This window comes from Microcaecilia unicolor, chromosome 5, assembly GCF_901765095.1.
Source record: "Microcaecilia unicolor chromosome 5, aMicUni1.1, whole genome shotgun sequence".
Lineage (NCBI taxonomy): Eukaryota > Metazoa > Chordata > Amphibia > Gymnophiona > Siphonopidae > Microcaecilia > Microcaecilia unicolor.
In genome coordinates, this window is record NC_044035.1 from 3,843,678 (window position 1) to 3,857,049 (window position 13,372).

Consider the following 13,372-nt stretch of genomic DNA (forward strand, 5'->3'; position numbering starts at 1 on the left):
CACATGTAACTTCGATGCCAGTACAGGAGACACCTGTGTGTTTTGCACTTTAAACATCAAGCATAAAATCTTAAATTTAATCCTTTGTTCAGTCGGCAGCCAGTGTAATTCCATCATCACTGGAGAAATATGATCATATGTAGATTTTTTTTGTCAAATGTCTTGCTACTACGTTTTGAGCTACTTGTACTGCTCGTAATTGAGACTTTTTTTAAACCGAGCATTAACCCATTACAGTAGTAAAAACATGGTGCAATGATACTTTGAATTACTTTTCTGAAATTGCTATAATTGAGTAAAGCCTTCTCATGTGCAATTTCATAAAGACATTAAAGTCAAAGCAGAATCCATAATCGACCCCAAATTTAGAATCTTACTCAAAATTATAATCGTAGTGGAAGTAAAATCAAATTTAGTAGGCACGTCAGTACTCTCAAAGCTAGATAACAAAAGAATCAGAGTTTTGGCTACATTTAGTTTAAGAATGATTTGCTTTCATCCAGGTCTGAATAGATTGTAGATATAATCTCAACTTATCAAATGTAGAGCATCATCGCAATTTCAAAGGGAACCAAAAATTGAATATCATCTGCATAAATCTTAAAATGAATATTCAAACAATTCAACAGCCTACATAAAGATAACAAAAAGATGTTGAGCAAGACTGCTGACAAACATGATCCTTGCGGAACCCCTGTGTTTAAGTAAACAAAACCTGTGACGTGGATCAGCCATTGTTGGGCTTGATGGACCTTCCGTCTGTCCCAGTATTGCAACTCGTATGTTCTTAGGCTCATGTTACAGAAAGATTTGATGAAAATAAGTTTATACTGGAGACAGATTGCTTTATAGATACCATAGGATGTGTGAAATTTACACTAAAAGACATTTATTTTTAAGTTATCTCTCTATAAAAAACGTACCTCCAACGTTCTAATGAAGCCGGAAGGACGCCTGAAACAGGAAGATGTAGTTGTGTAGATCGCTTTTTCCCCATGAGTGTCTGCCCCGCCCTCGCGTCACAACGTGATGACGTTGAGGGCGGAGCACTGACACTCAACGAATCACATTGCTCACCCATCGCTATGACACGAATCACCTTCTTCCGCCTCTTGCCAGTCCCACGCACCTCCACAAGTCCATTTTTGCGCGGTTTGTTATTTATGAAAAAAGAAGACCTAATAGTCACCACTACGGATGCTTTCACGTGGAGACCTGCCACAAAGGGAATACTTCCAGATACACCCCCGTCCTACTATTGGATGCTGTGTTTTTCCGGCCACGCCTATACCAAACTCCACCACCACAGGGATTTACATTAAGGCAGAGGGGGGGAATACACAGACCGCGCAAAAAGAGTATTTATTTTCAATCGGAAGCTCAGGCAAGGATTTTCTATTTCTGTTCCTGTGTGAAAATTTTTGGTAAAATAGATTCTCACCCTCGGGCAAAAAGAAGAGGGTAAACTACAAGATAAAACCTAGCATGACCAGGTGTAAGCTGAAGTTTTGCAAATTTTATTAGCGAAGGTTTAATACTTTTCTTCCTAAAATGGGGCTTATCTGTGAGAGCATGCAGATGATGTAACAAAAGTGCCTGTGCACTGCAAACAGCTTTGTGCCTCGGTTCAGTGCCTTTTCTCGACCATTTATTCCAAACGTGTCCTTGGGGAGCCCCAGTGGGGTAGGAAGGGAGGACTACCATTGCCCCGAGCCAGCCTGAACGTGGGAGGGAGGGAGGGAGCCAGCCAGCCTGAACGTGGGAGGGAGGGAGGGAGAGAGCCAGCCTGAACGTGGGAGTGGGAGGGAGGGACCCTGAATGTGGGTGGGAGGGAGGGGGGGCCACAATCCTGAAAGGCGGAGGGAGGGGGGACCATGACCCTGAAGCTGGGAGGGGGGAGGGGAAGGAAGGGGGGAGGGAAGGAGGGGGGCCCCTGCCGCACACTCTCATTCTTTCTCACACACACACACTCAATCTCAAACACACACTCTCACACAGACAGCCTCACACTCGCACATTCACTCTGTCTCTCACTCTCACACACACACTCTCAAACATACACACTCCGAGGAAAACCTTGCTAGCGCCCGTTTCATTTGTTACGGAAACGGGCCTTTTTTACTAGTGTGCTGTAAAGTGAAAACAATTTTCCTGTGTTGACTAGAAGTTTGAAAATTGTTTATTGATCCAGAAAACGTTTCTTACTTAACAGATTTTGGAACTAAGCTCTTCAATTGTAATCCTCGGATCAAATCTTTCTCTTAACATTTTATTTGTGCTCTTTTTTCCCCCCATGCAGGTGAGCCAATGGAATCTCATGCCGAGGTTCTTATTTCCCCCAGCTTTGAATCAAAAGATGACATGGGAGTCAGTGAGTCAGATTTAAGATTTCTGGAAGCTGATCAGGAGGAGGCTGGAGAAAAAGGCCGGGCGAAAGATGACGGCTGTGCTTCGAACAATCAGGAGACGTGCTTAGGGGTGATCACAGACCAGAAGGTTTTGCCGTGCCCAGAAGCTGCTGCACCCCAGGCTGCAGCTGCACCAAAAGCTGGTGAGTGAGAACTGTTCCAGGTACCTATCAGCAGTGTGAAAGGTACAAACCGGGGGAGAAAGATCAGAAATCCCCTTTGCTGCTGTTTTCCTTCTGCAGTCAGCAGAATATGACATCTACCACTAGTAGGATGGTGTGGAGACTGTGTGCACCTCTAGTGACCATCAACCTGATAAAGACTTAGTTATTTATTTCCAGTACATATACTGCAAGTGATCTGTAGAGGCGAGTGTGCTTTTCAGTAATAATACTTTTCTTCTGTTAGGGCACTGTATCTCTCTCTCTCCTGTATTAGCCCTCTTCATCCCTTCCCTCCTTGTAAGGAGATGAACAGTGCTTCATGTCTGTGCCTGTCATTCGTTTGTTGGCTTCAGCTAAAGTCTAAGCATATTGGATCTTGTAGTCATGTGGTTCCAGCAGTTCTGCATTGACAAGATGGATGAGACATAAGAGATGTCACCACCTAACGGCATCTGATTTGATCTGCTCTGAGTCTGTCAGACTTGTGAGTTCTTGTACCAAGTAGAGCACTGATGAGCTCGGTACTCGGACCAGGTTCTGCTTGGCGGCTGGACAGCCCCGGGTTTCACCTGCGCTGACCGCTGTTTCCCAGAGGTTGAGCCCCTAGGTGTGGGCACCCTGCAGGACTTACGGGATGGAGCTGGAAGCGGGCTGATGAATGTATCGGCCAGGCAGGCAGCAGGTCAAGAGAGTAATCCAGGTACAAGCGGCAGGCAGGAGGCAGGCAAGAGAGTAATCTAGGTATAGGCAGGTCAGTAGGCAGGTGGCAGGCAAGAGAGTATCCAGGTACAGGCAAAAGTCAGTAGGCAGGCAGAAGGGTAATCCAGGTACAGGCAAAGTCAGCAACGAGGGATCAGTAGATAAGAAGCAGACTACATAGTTAGAAACACCTACCAAAGTAGAAGCCGAAGCATGGAGTCCAGGGAGAGCTCAATTGATAAAGTGCTGGCAGGGAGAAGGGGCACAGCCATAGGACAAGAGCAGGGGAAGGAGGAACCGGAATACCAATAGGAGAGAAGCAAGGGAAGCCAGGCAGAGGAAAAGCAGACCCAGGTGGGTGGAAGCAAAGCAATCAAGGAGCCTGGAAGCCAGGCAGAGAGAGAGCAGAAACAGCTGCATGGAAGCAAAGCAATTAAGGAGCCTGCAACCACCGGTCTTTGAACAAACCCAGAGAGGACTACACACACATGGCTCAGGCATTGACAGTCAAGTGTGCGTGTTGACGGGACCCCACGCAGCCCGAGGACACCGCTTACGTAGATATAGGGGACATGACAGAGTCCACACAATATTATAAAACAAAACTTGGTCACGTGATGTTGTGCTAGGAGAGCGGACACAAGTGAAAGAGGCTCTCAGGCCTAGATCGCAAAAACGCACCCTCCACGATAAGCAGTCTGAGATCTGAATTGGTTTCTTGAGGGAAAAGGCTTGATGGAACAGCAGGGCAGCGAAAAACAGCTTCCTTTGAGCCGAAACCATGTCCGCGAAGTCGCAACATTGAGAGAAAGAGAAGGCGCCACAAAACGACTCCAAGATGGCAGCGGGAGAAGACCTTGGGAGCTCCTCTGTAAGCTCCGCATGGGTGCCTGAAGTGGTAGCAGAGGTGAAGAAGGCGATTGCAGACTCCTTGGACAAGTGCTTGCAGGGCGTGGCGGACAAGCTGGACACAGTAGACAGGAAATTAGAATCTTTAAAAGGTGAATTTTCCACTATTGTCAACTAGTCTCTGATCTTGAAGATCAGGTGTTACAGCTATCGACTTTGACTAACACTTTACAAGGAAAGATGAAAGTAATGGAAGATAAAGTGGATGATATGGAGAATCGTTCCCGGAGGGGGAATTTGCGTTTGGTTGGCCTCCCTGAAAGCATTGCAGAAGGGGATTTGAGATAGTTCCTGGAATCCTGGATGAGTTCTACTCTGTGGCTGCGGTCGGAGCTGGGTCTGCTGCGCATTGAGCGGGAGCATCTTTTAGGCCCTAAGAGACAGGAGTAGTCGCGCCCACGGGTGGTTTAAGATCTTAAATTTTGCACACAAAGCTGAAATACTGCGGGCTATAAGATCTAAGGGCCCTCTTTCCTATGATAACAAAAAGGTGCTTTGCTTCCAAGACTTTTCGACTCAGGTAGCGGGCTTAAGAAGGGCATACACCCCTATGTGTGCTGAATTACTCCGCAGACACATGCAATTTGCGTTGATATATCCAGCTTGACTCAAGATTTTCATGGAAGGTCGGCCCCAATTAAATGATTCGCCTGAAGCAGCTCAGGCCTTTGTGAAAGATTTGCCTACTTCCATGGATATGGCCTGATGGGAAATAATCGCCATAAATAAGTGGAACGCTAATTCTATATGTTCTTGGGTTTAAACCTAGGTGACTTAATCCTGCTGATTTGGGCCCCTCGCAATTGGAATTGTGCAACAAGTGTACTTCTTGGCCGGGGAGAGTTGTGAGAATGTCGATGGATGGACTTCTGTATCTTACCAACATCTTCATTATAGATACAACTGCTGTTTGGAAATGTGTTGACCCTAAGAAGTTTTTTGGAGTGACATACTGGGTTTAAGCTTATTTGGAGCTGGACCATAGATGCAGAGCTGTGCTGATCGGAGGACAAGGAATCTGGAAAGGCTACACAGAGAGCGCTGTGCATGTTGTTGCCATGTGAAGCTCTACTGTTACATGGATGCACCTACTATATAACTACCTGGGTTAGAGCCCAATAACATTTGCCGTTGAAGTTTTTTGTTTTATGTAGTTCATGCTTTGATTCTGTTCTATATGTCTAAAGTCTAATTGAACCCCTGTGTTGTTGGGACGCAGTGATGTCCGGATTGCTGACACAGTTGCTGTACATGATGGTGAAATGTACTTTGTTACTGTAATGTGCTATTCAGGTACCTGTCCCGCATCTTATGAGTACTGACTGCTGTGATTGGATGGAGCATTGTATGAGTGTTTGGTGTTTTTTTGAGAAGTTTCAGGGTTCAGTACTCTGCAGGGAGAAAAAAATTAGTGTTTTGATTTAAATGCTGGTTCGAATTGTTATCGTGTAAAGGAGGGTGGGTTTGGGCATTCGGGGGGGTGGGGGGGGTTTCTCACGTGGGGCTTCTCCGAGAGTTGATTGGACTTCTTTGATTTATGGGTTCTGAGGGGATGGCAAAGGGGAGTGGGGGATTAGTGTTTTTTTTTGTGGAGGGGGTTGTAAGGGGCAGAGATTGCTAGGTTGGGTCTGGTTGTGGATGCAGGTTTTCTTTGGGTTTTTTTGTTTTTGAGGGCGTGTGTTGGGAAGTCGTGTGTGCTGATGTAGAGAGTGATGTCTGGTCAACTGATTCCCTTTTCCTCTGTGTTGATCAGGGGGTTGCTGACTGGGGCAGCCGTCCGAGAATAAGGTTGAATTTCTGAAGTTGTTTCTGCTGGTCTATAATAAGTGACGCCGCTTAAACTGGTGTCGTGGAATGTGAATGGAGTCTCCTCGCCCATTAAGAGGCAGAAGATCTTGCAAGCCCTGAATCGTCAGAAAGCTGATATCGCGTTTTTTCAAGAGCTCTTCCTAGGCTTTTGTGAGCTCTAGGAGAACCGATCTATCCTTGGCACCTTTGGATGGTGTCACCAGTTTGTGGTTGACTTACCCTGCTGTCCACGGAGAACCTAAGTAACTTCACTTTTTGGTTCTGGATATGAATGATAAACTGCCTTTTTGTGCTACAACTGAAGCGCTTTACATATTATATTCAGATACTTTTTCTGCCCCTCGTAGGCTCACAATCTAAATTTTTGTACTTGGGATAGTGTGTTTCCCTCAGATAAACAAGCATTTCTCTTTTGGGAGATTTAAAGGGCTTACAGGCTAGTCATTTTCTGATAAAGTCATGGAAAAAGAGAGAACATTGAGCTGAGTTACCTATTGTGTTTTATCAGTGTGTGGGTAAAAGAGTGCATGGCTATTGCATTAATAAATGTTTAGACACAAACACAGAGTGTTAAAAGGAGGGGAGAGTGCATGAAATTGGAAGAGACCTCTCAGTCTTACTCATGCTACTCATCAGGTCAGCACCCTACGCCTGGAATAAACTTCCTGAGCCCCTACGTCTTGCCCCATCCTTGGCCACCTTTAAATCTAGACTGAAAGCCCAGCTCTTTAATATTGCTTTTGACTTGTAACCACTCACCTCCACCTACTCTCCTCTCCTCCTTCCTGTACACATTAATTGATTTGATTTGCTTTATCTTTTGTCTATTAGATTGTAAGCTCTTTGAGCAGGGACTGTCTTTCTTCTATGTTTGTGCAGTGCTGCGTACGCCTTGTAGCGCTATAGAAATGCTAAATAGTAGTAGTACTAACCTGTAAAACTGTTTTCCTAACTTTGTGTGCTGTGGCAGGACTCAACCAGCAGATGGCAGCCTCGTTCAAGAAACACTACCTACCAAGAGGGTTCTTGTCCTACTCAAGATATGGGCTGTGATTTATTATGTTAGAAGGACTCGAGCATTAAGTGAACGTGTCTGTTTAAAGGCAATAATTAACAGTTTACATTGTCAGCAGAAGATTTCGGCAAGTAGTAATCCTCCTTCCCTCTGGTGGGTGGTGGTTTTGGATGGGATTCAGAGGGCTTGCACCCGAGTGCCGTCAGCCAGTGCTAGAGGTCACTTTCAGTTTAAAGAAGTCCATGCTGACAGATGTGAGCTCTCGCCTTGGAAGAGAAACACAGAGATTTTCCATGATAGCACTGTTCAAAGCAGAATTAGAAACCAGAGGAAGCCAGCGCTAGGATGTGCGGTCATTGGCCTGTGCAGTGTGTCCTGGTGTTTCTGTACAGCTTCACAAGAGATACATGTGTCAGGACGCTTTGAGGCCCTGCTGTTTATTCCTGTAGTTGCATGAGCTAAAGTAGAGAGAGGAAGCAGAGGATCACAAAAGGAAGAGAATTTTCAAAATGATGACAAGATATTCTGAGACTGTGTCAAGTGTATTCATAGGATGGTTCATGGGAGTGTTACAGATGTCTGTACTCCATTACTGCAGGCCATGGAAACTGGGGGTTGTAAGAAGGGGGGGGGGGAAAATACAAATCATTTTCGTTCTGCTTCACACTGCTCTCTACAGAGGCAACTGAAAAGAGGAGTTTTGGAGGCCTGCTGTACTGGAGGTAGTCCAAAGCCTAATCCTGGGAGCTCTGGGAGCACACCAATCTCTGCTTTACCAGGGGAATCGGTGCAGACTTGCCCGGGGGGGATCAGCCTGGCAATCCTGCTCAACCAGGGATTCCTCCCATAGTCTTGACCTTGGAATTTGTCCATTCCCCCTCCCCTCCCCTTACCAGGGGAATGCCTACTGATTGTCTCTGTCTCCTTGTGTTGACAGGGGGACTTTGTTGGATCCTTTTCAATTTGGATTTTGTATGTGGCACAGTACTGAAACATTCAAGCTGGATTTGATCATGGTGATCATTCCTTACCGTCCCTCCGGACCGGTCCAGGAACTGACTGATGGATTATGCATGCCTTCCAGCAGGTGGAGACTGAGAACGCTCCCTCTGTGCCCCCTGTGTTTGGCTTCTGGTGACTGGGTGCAGCGCACACTTCAGTCAGCCTCAGGGTGTTACACCTGGGGGGAAACTGGGTCCCTCCCCCATTATCCCTCCTGTGATCCCCCAGCGATCTTGCTTTCGTTTTAGGCTGAGGAGAGCTCATCTCTCTAGCGAGAGAGCTCTGTAGCTTCAGGAGAGGCAGCCAAGATTTAAAAAACAAACAAACATTTTCTTTTATTCTCTTTGCTTGTGAACGGCAGAGCAGCTCTGGTATTAGGATTTGAGGGGAAACCTCCTTGCTTTCGCTATCAGCGATCATTCTTAAAAGAAAAAAAGAACCTAGCCGCGGGGCCGTTCTATGGCTGAGAAGCTGCGCCGTTGTTCCGTTTGTCAGCGTTGGGGGGGGGGGGGGGGGGGGAGCTTCCGGCACTTGCAAGTTTTGTACTGCTCTTGAAACGGTGGGAGCAGCTTTTCCAACGGTCTCTGCTGCTCCAGTGGGCCCGGTTGAGGCTCCTCCTAAGGCGGCACTTGTTCAGTCAGCACGGCAGTCAGATTCGGGGTCCGCTCCTGTTTTGGCGGGAATGGCAGTCATTTTGCCGGCGCCGACCCCTTTGGAAGATCGGGCATCTTCTTTGCCTCAGACAGCTGAGCGTTCTGCTGCAATGCTGCATTCTTCCGGTGGACTTCAGGAGGGAGGTTTTCCTCCTGAATTTGTCCTCCAAATGTATCGGGCTTTTTTGTTGAAAAAGGCAGGTCCTTCCTTTGCGTCTTCTGTCGCTGCGGGTGAAGCTGGGACCAGGCGTCTTTTCCCTACCAAGAGAGCCAGAGAGTCCTGGGGGCTTGAGGAGGATCAGACTTTTTTTTTGTTGTTGTTGTTGTTACATTTGTACCCCACACTTTCCCACTCATGGCAGGCTCAATGCGGCTTACATATTATATACAGGTACTTATTTGTACCTGGGGCAATGGAGGGTTAAGTGACTTGCCCAGAGTCACAAGGAGCTGCCTGTGCCTGAAGTGGGAATCGAACTCAGTTCCTCAGTTCCCCAGGACCAAAGTCCACCACCCTAACCACTAGGCCACTCCTCCACTTCAGTTCAAGACTTGGAGATACCTGCTCTGGAAGAGATGGATATGCAGGATGATCTACAGTTGGAGGATCACAGTTCCTCTGAGGGGGGCAGAATCCTCTTTGCCAGTTGAGGACCCTTCAGTTCGAAATTTGCACAAAGATGACCTGCAGGAACTCATTTCCTTGGTAGCTGACACTTTTGCATTTTGACGAGGATCAGTCCACAGTCCCTGAAGTACGCAAGGTAGATTTGCTTGTTAAAGGCATTAGGCATTCTGGAAAAACCTTTTCCATGCACCAGGACATTAAGGATATCATCCAAGCTCAATGGGATGCCCCAGATTCTTCTTTAAGGCAGGCTAGGTACAGGGTTCACCTTTATCCTGTTCCTGACACGGACAAATCTCTTCTCAAAGTGCCCATGGTTGATGCAGTGGTGTCTGCGGTTACTAAGCACAATACGGTCCCGGTGGATGGTGGGACAGCCCTTCGGGATGTTCAGGATCACAGAGTGGAGGCTGTCTTAAAAAGTAGTTTTGACGTCTCGTCCTTGGCTGTGCAAGTGGCTATCTGTGGCTCGTTGGTGGCTAGAGCTAGTTTTCGGTGTGCCGAACGGTTGTTGGATAGGTCTACGGATGATTTGGCTTCTATTGACTCTGAATTTGCAAAAATTGAAATGGGATTGGCCTTTTTGGCGGGTGCTTTATATGACTTGTTGAGGGCTATTTCAAAGTCCATGGCGCTAGGTGTTGCCGCTCACTGCTCTCTTTGGCTGAGTGGCTGGTCCACAGATGCGGCTTCTAATTCAAAGTTGAGTAAGTTTCCTTTTCAAGGCTCCTTTTTGTTTGGAGACGAGTTAGGCAAGCTAGTTTGTAGTTTGGGGGATACCAAGGTCCTTCGTCTTCCGGAGGATTGTCCTAGGGCCCCTGTGCGTGCTTCTGCTCTGGGCCGGGGGCGAGGGCTTGATTTCCGTTATTCTGGCAGAGGTCTTCCCTTGCAAGACTCTTGTTTTTTTTCCAGAGGAACCAGTCCTTTCGAGGCTCCTGTCGAGGAGATAGAGACTCCAGTTCCTTTTTCCAGACCCCAGCCCGTACAACCCAGTGAAGGTGTCGGGGCCTCTCCTCTTATTCCGGTAGGAGCTCGTTTGGCTCTGTTTTATCTCATATCAGTGGGTGTTGGAGGTTATTTGAGAAGGGTACGCCTTAGAGTTTGCTTAGCCTCTCTCCGACGCCGTTCTAGAATTTCCCTGTTGGTCTCGTCTCAAGGCGGGAGCGGTCAGGGACACTCTGTTAAGACTTCTTCAGCTGCGAGCCATTTGTCCAGTCCCTCCATCAGAAGTCAGAGAAGGCCGTTATTCCATTTGCTTTCTCGTTCCAAAGAAGGAAGGTTCCTATTGCCTGATTTTGGACCTCAAGGCGGTCAATCATACACTCAAGGTCTCTAGTTTTCAGATGGAAACCCTTCGCTCGATGATCTTGGCAGTCAGGCTGGGAGAGTTTTTAACAGCTCTGGATTGAAGGAAGTTAGGATACCTATGATATGATACCACCTGCCAAGTTGATTACTAGAATATAAATGTACTAGATATAGGTAAGGGGAGGGGGGGAAAAAGAAAAACTAAAAATGTTCACATATTAGCATATGGAAAGCTGTGGGAAATGGTTGTACTTAGAGACAAATGTTGACTGTATTATTCTCACATGATGTTTGATAATAAAACATGATTTAAACATAACAGCTCTGGATTTGACGGAGGCCTACCTACACATTCTGATTCGTCAGTCTCACCAGTGCTTCCTTCGTTTTGCAGTCCTGAATCAGCATTTTCAGTTTAGTGTGCTTCCGTTTGGTCTAGCCACTGCTCCTCGTACTTTTCACCAGGGTCATGGTAGTGGTTGTGGTGGCTCTCAGAAAGGAGGGAATCTTGGTCCATCCTTATCTAGATGACTGGTTGATTCGAGCAAAGTCATACCAGGAGAGTCTATAGGTTACGAGTCGTGTGGTTCAGTTCCTGCAGTCCCTCGGTTGGGTAGTCAACTCAGCGAAGAGTCATCTAGTGCCTTCCCAAACCCTGGAGTACTTGGGGGTGTCGTTCGACACATCGTGAGGGCAGAATTTTCTTCCTCAGGCTAGAATTCAAAAACTGCAGGATCAGATTAATTCTTTGTTGCACAGACAAGCACCCTGCGCCCAAGATTATCTGCAGGTTATGTACAGGCAGGGAGAGGGATCTTGGGGTGATAGTATCTGGGGATCTGAAGGCGACGAAACAGTGTGACAAGGCGGTGGCCATAGCCAGAAGGTTGCTAGGCTGTATAGAGAGAGGTGTGACCAGCAGAAGAAAAGAGGTGTTGATGCCCCTGTACAAGTCGTCGGTGAGGCCCCACCTGGAGTATTGTGTTCAGTTTTGGAGGCTATCTTGCTAAGGATGTAGAAAGAATTGAAGCGGTGCAAAGAAAAGCTGCAAAAATGGTATGTGATTTGTGTTACAAGATGTATAAGGAGAGACTTGCTGACCTGAACATGTATACCCTGGAGGAAAGGAGAAACAGGGGTGATATGATACAGACGTTCAAATATTTGAAAGGTATTAATCCGCAAACGAACCTTTTCCATAGATGGGAAGGCGGTAGAAGTAGAGGACATGAAATGAGGTTGAAGGGGGGGCAGATTCAAGAAAAATGTCAGGAAATATTTTTTCAAGGAGAGAGTGGTGGATACTTGGAATGCCCTCCCGAGGGAGATGAAAACGGTAACAGAATTAAAAAAAGTGTGGGATAAACATAAAGGAAACCTGTTCAGAATGGATCCTCAGAAGCTTAGCAGAGATTGGGTGGCAGCACCGGTGGTTAGGAGGCGGGGCAAGTGGTTGGGAGGCGGGGCTAGTGCTGGGCAGACTTCTACGGTCTGTGCCCTGAAAATGGCAGATAGAAATCAAGGTCAGGTACACATATAAAGTAGCACATATGAGTTTATCCTGTTGGGCAGACTGGATAGACCGTACAGTTCTTTTTCTGCCGTCATTTACTATGTTACTATGGATCCCTCTTTGTGCATCACTTGCTGTTTGTGAGTCCGAGCTGTCAAATGCATTTGACAGCTCTGATGCATAGGCCACACTTTTTTTTTTTTACGTTTTCCCTGGTGATCCAGTGGACCCTGACCCTAACCCCCCCCCCCCCCAGATTCTTTTTTTAAAAAATTATTTCTGTGGTGGAACAGTGGACCCTCACCCCCCCCCCCCCCACCCCATCCGCCACGGCCCTCCCTGAATCATTAAAAAAAAATTTCACTGGTGATCAAGTGAACTGGACCACTCCCCCCCCCCCCCCCCCCCCGTGCACACACCCAATACCCCTCCCTGTACCTTTAGAAGGTGGAGGCAGGAGGGCAGGAACAAATGATGGCAGCGCTGTCCAGGCCCTGCCCAGTGCATTCTGGGATGCACTGGGCAGGGCTAAACACCATATAAGTATTTTTTTTTCCTTATATGGTGCTTAGCCCTGCCTAGTGCTCTTTGAGCAGGGACTGTCCTTCTGTGTTAAAATTGTACAGCGCTGTGTAACCCTGGTAGCGCTTTAGAAATGTTAAGTAGTAGTAAGTAGTAGTAGTACACCCCCAAATGCACTGGGCAGGGCCTGTGCACTGCCATTTTGTTCTGGGCGTGCCCAAGGGAGAAGCTGTTGCTCTTGCCTCCACCTTCTTAAAGGTACAGGGAGAGGTGCAGGGGGGGAGGGATTGGGATGGTCCAGTTCACTAAACTACCAGGTAATATTTAAAATAATGATTCGGGGGGGGGGGGGGGTCCAGGGCCCTCTGGACCACCATGGGAAAAAAAAAAAAAAAAAAAGAAAGATTTGCATGGGTAGAGAGCTCACTATGGGGTTCAGTGGGGGGGGGGGGGGGGGTGCGGCGGCGCTGGGAGCTGAGAGAGTAGGAAGCACAAAAGCACAAGCAGGCAGCCTTTGCAGCTGCTTGCTTGTGCTTTTTTTCTCTCTGACAGCTCTAGAGCAGCCGTAAAATTTTCTCATTAAATTACACTGTTCTGGATCTGTGCATCCCCTGGAATACACATTAGAATACTAATGAGCTGATTAGAATATATTTGCATGGGGTTCTCGGTGGCTGCTAACCGCATTCCTTAGAGCCATGGAAAACCCCTTTGTGCATTATTAGCTATGTGATTGCGTGCT

At 47.1% G+C, this 13,372-nt stretch overlaps 1 protein-coding gene across 5 annotated transcripts in view; it reads left to right on the forward strand.

The window, feature by feature from the left end:
• Positions 1-13,372, forward strand: part of ATE1 (arginyltransferase 1) — a 173,522-nt gene that overhangs the window by 38,944 nt on the left and 121,206 nt on the right. For all 5 annotated transcript variants that reach the window (XM_030202595.1, XM_030202594.1, XM_030202596.1 and 2 more), the window contains exon 5: positions 2,300-2,551. In XM_030202595.1, coding sequence (XP_030058455.1) covers positions 2,300-2,551 — 252 coding nt within the window. The remainder of the gene's footprint in view (positions 1-2,299; positions 2,552-13,372) is intronic.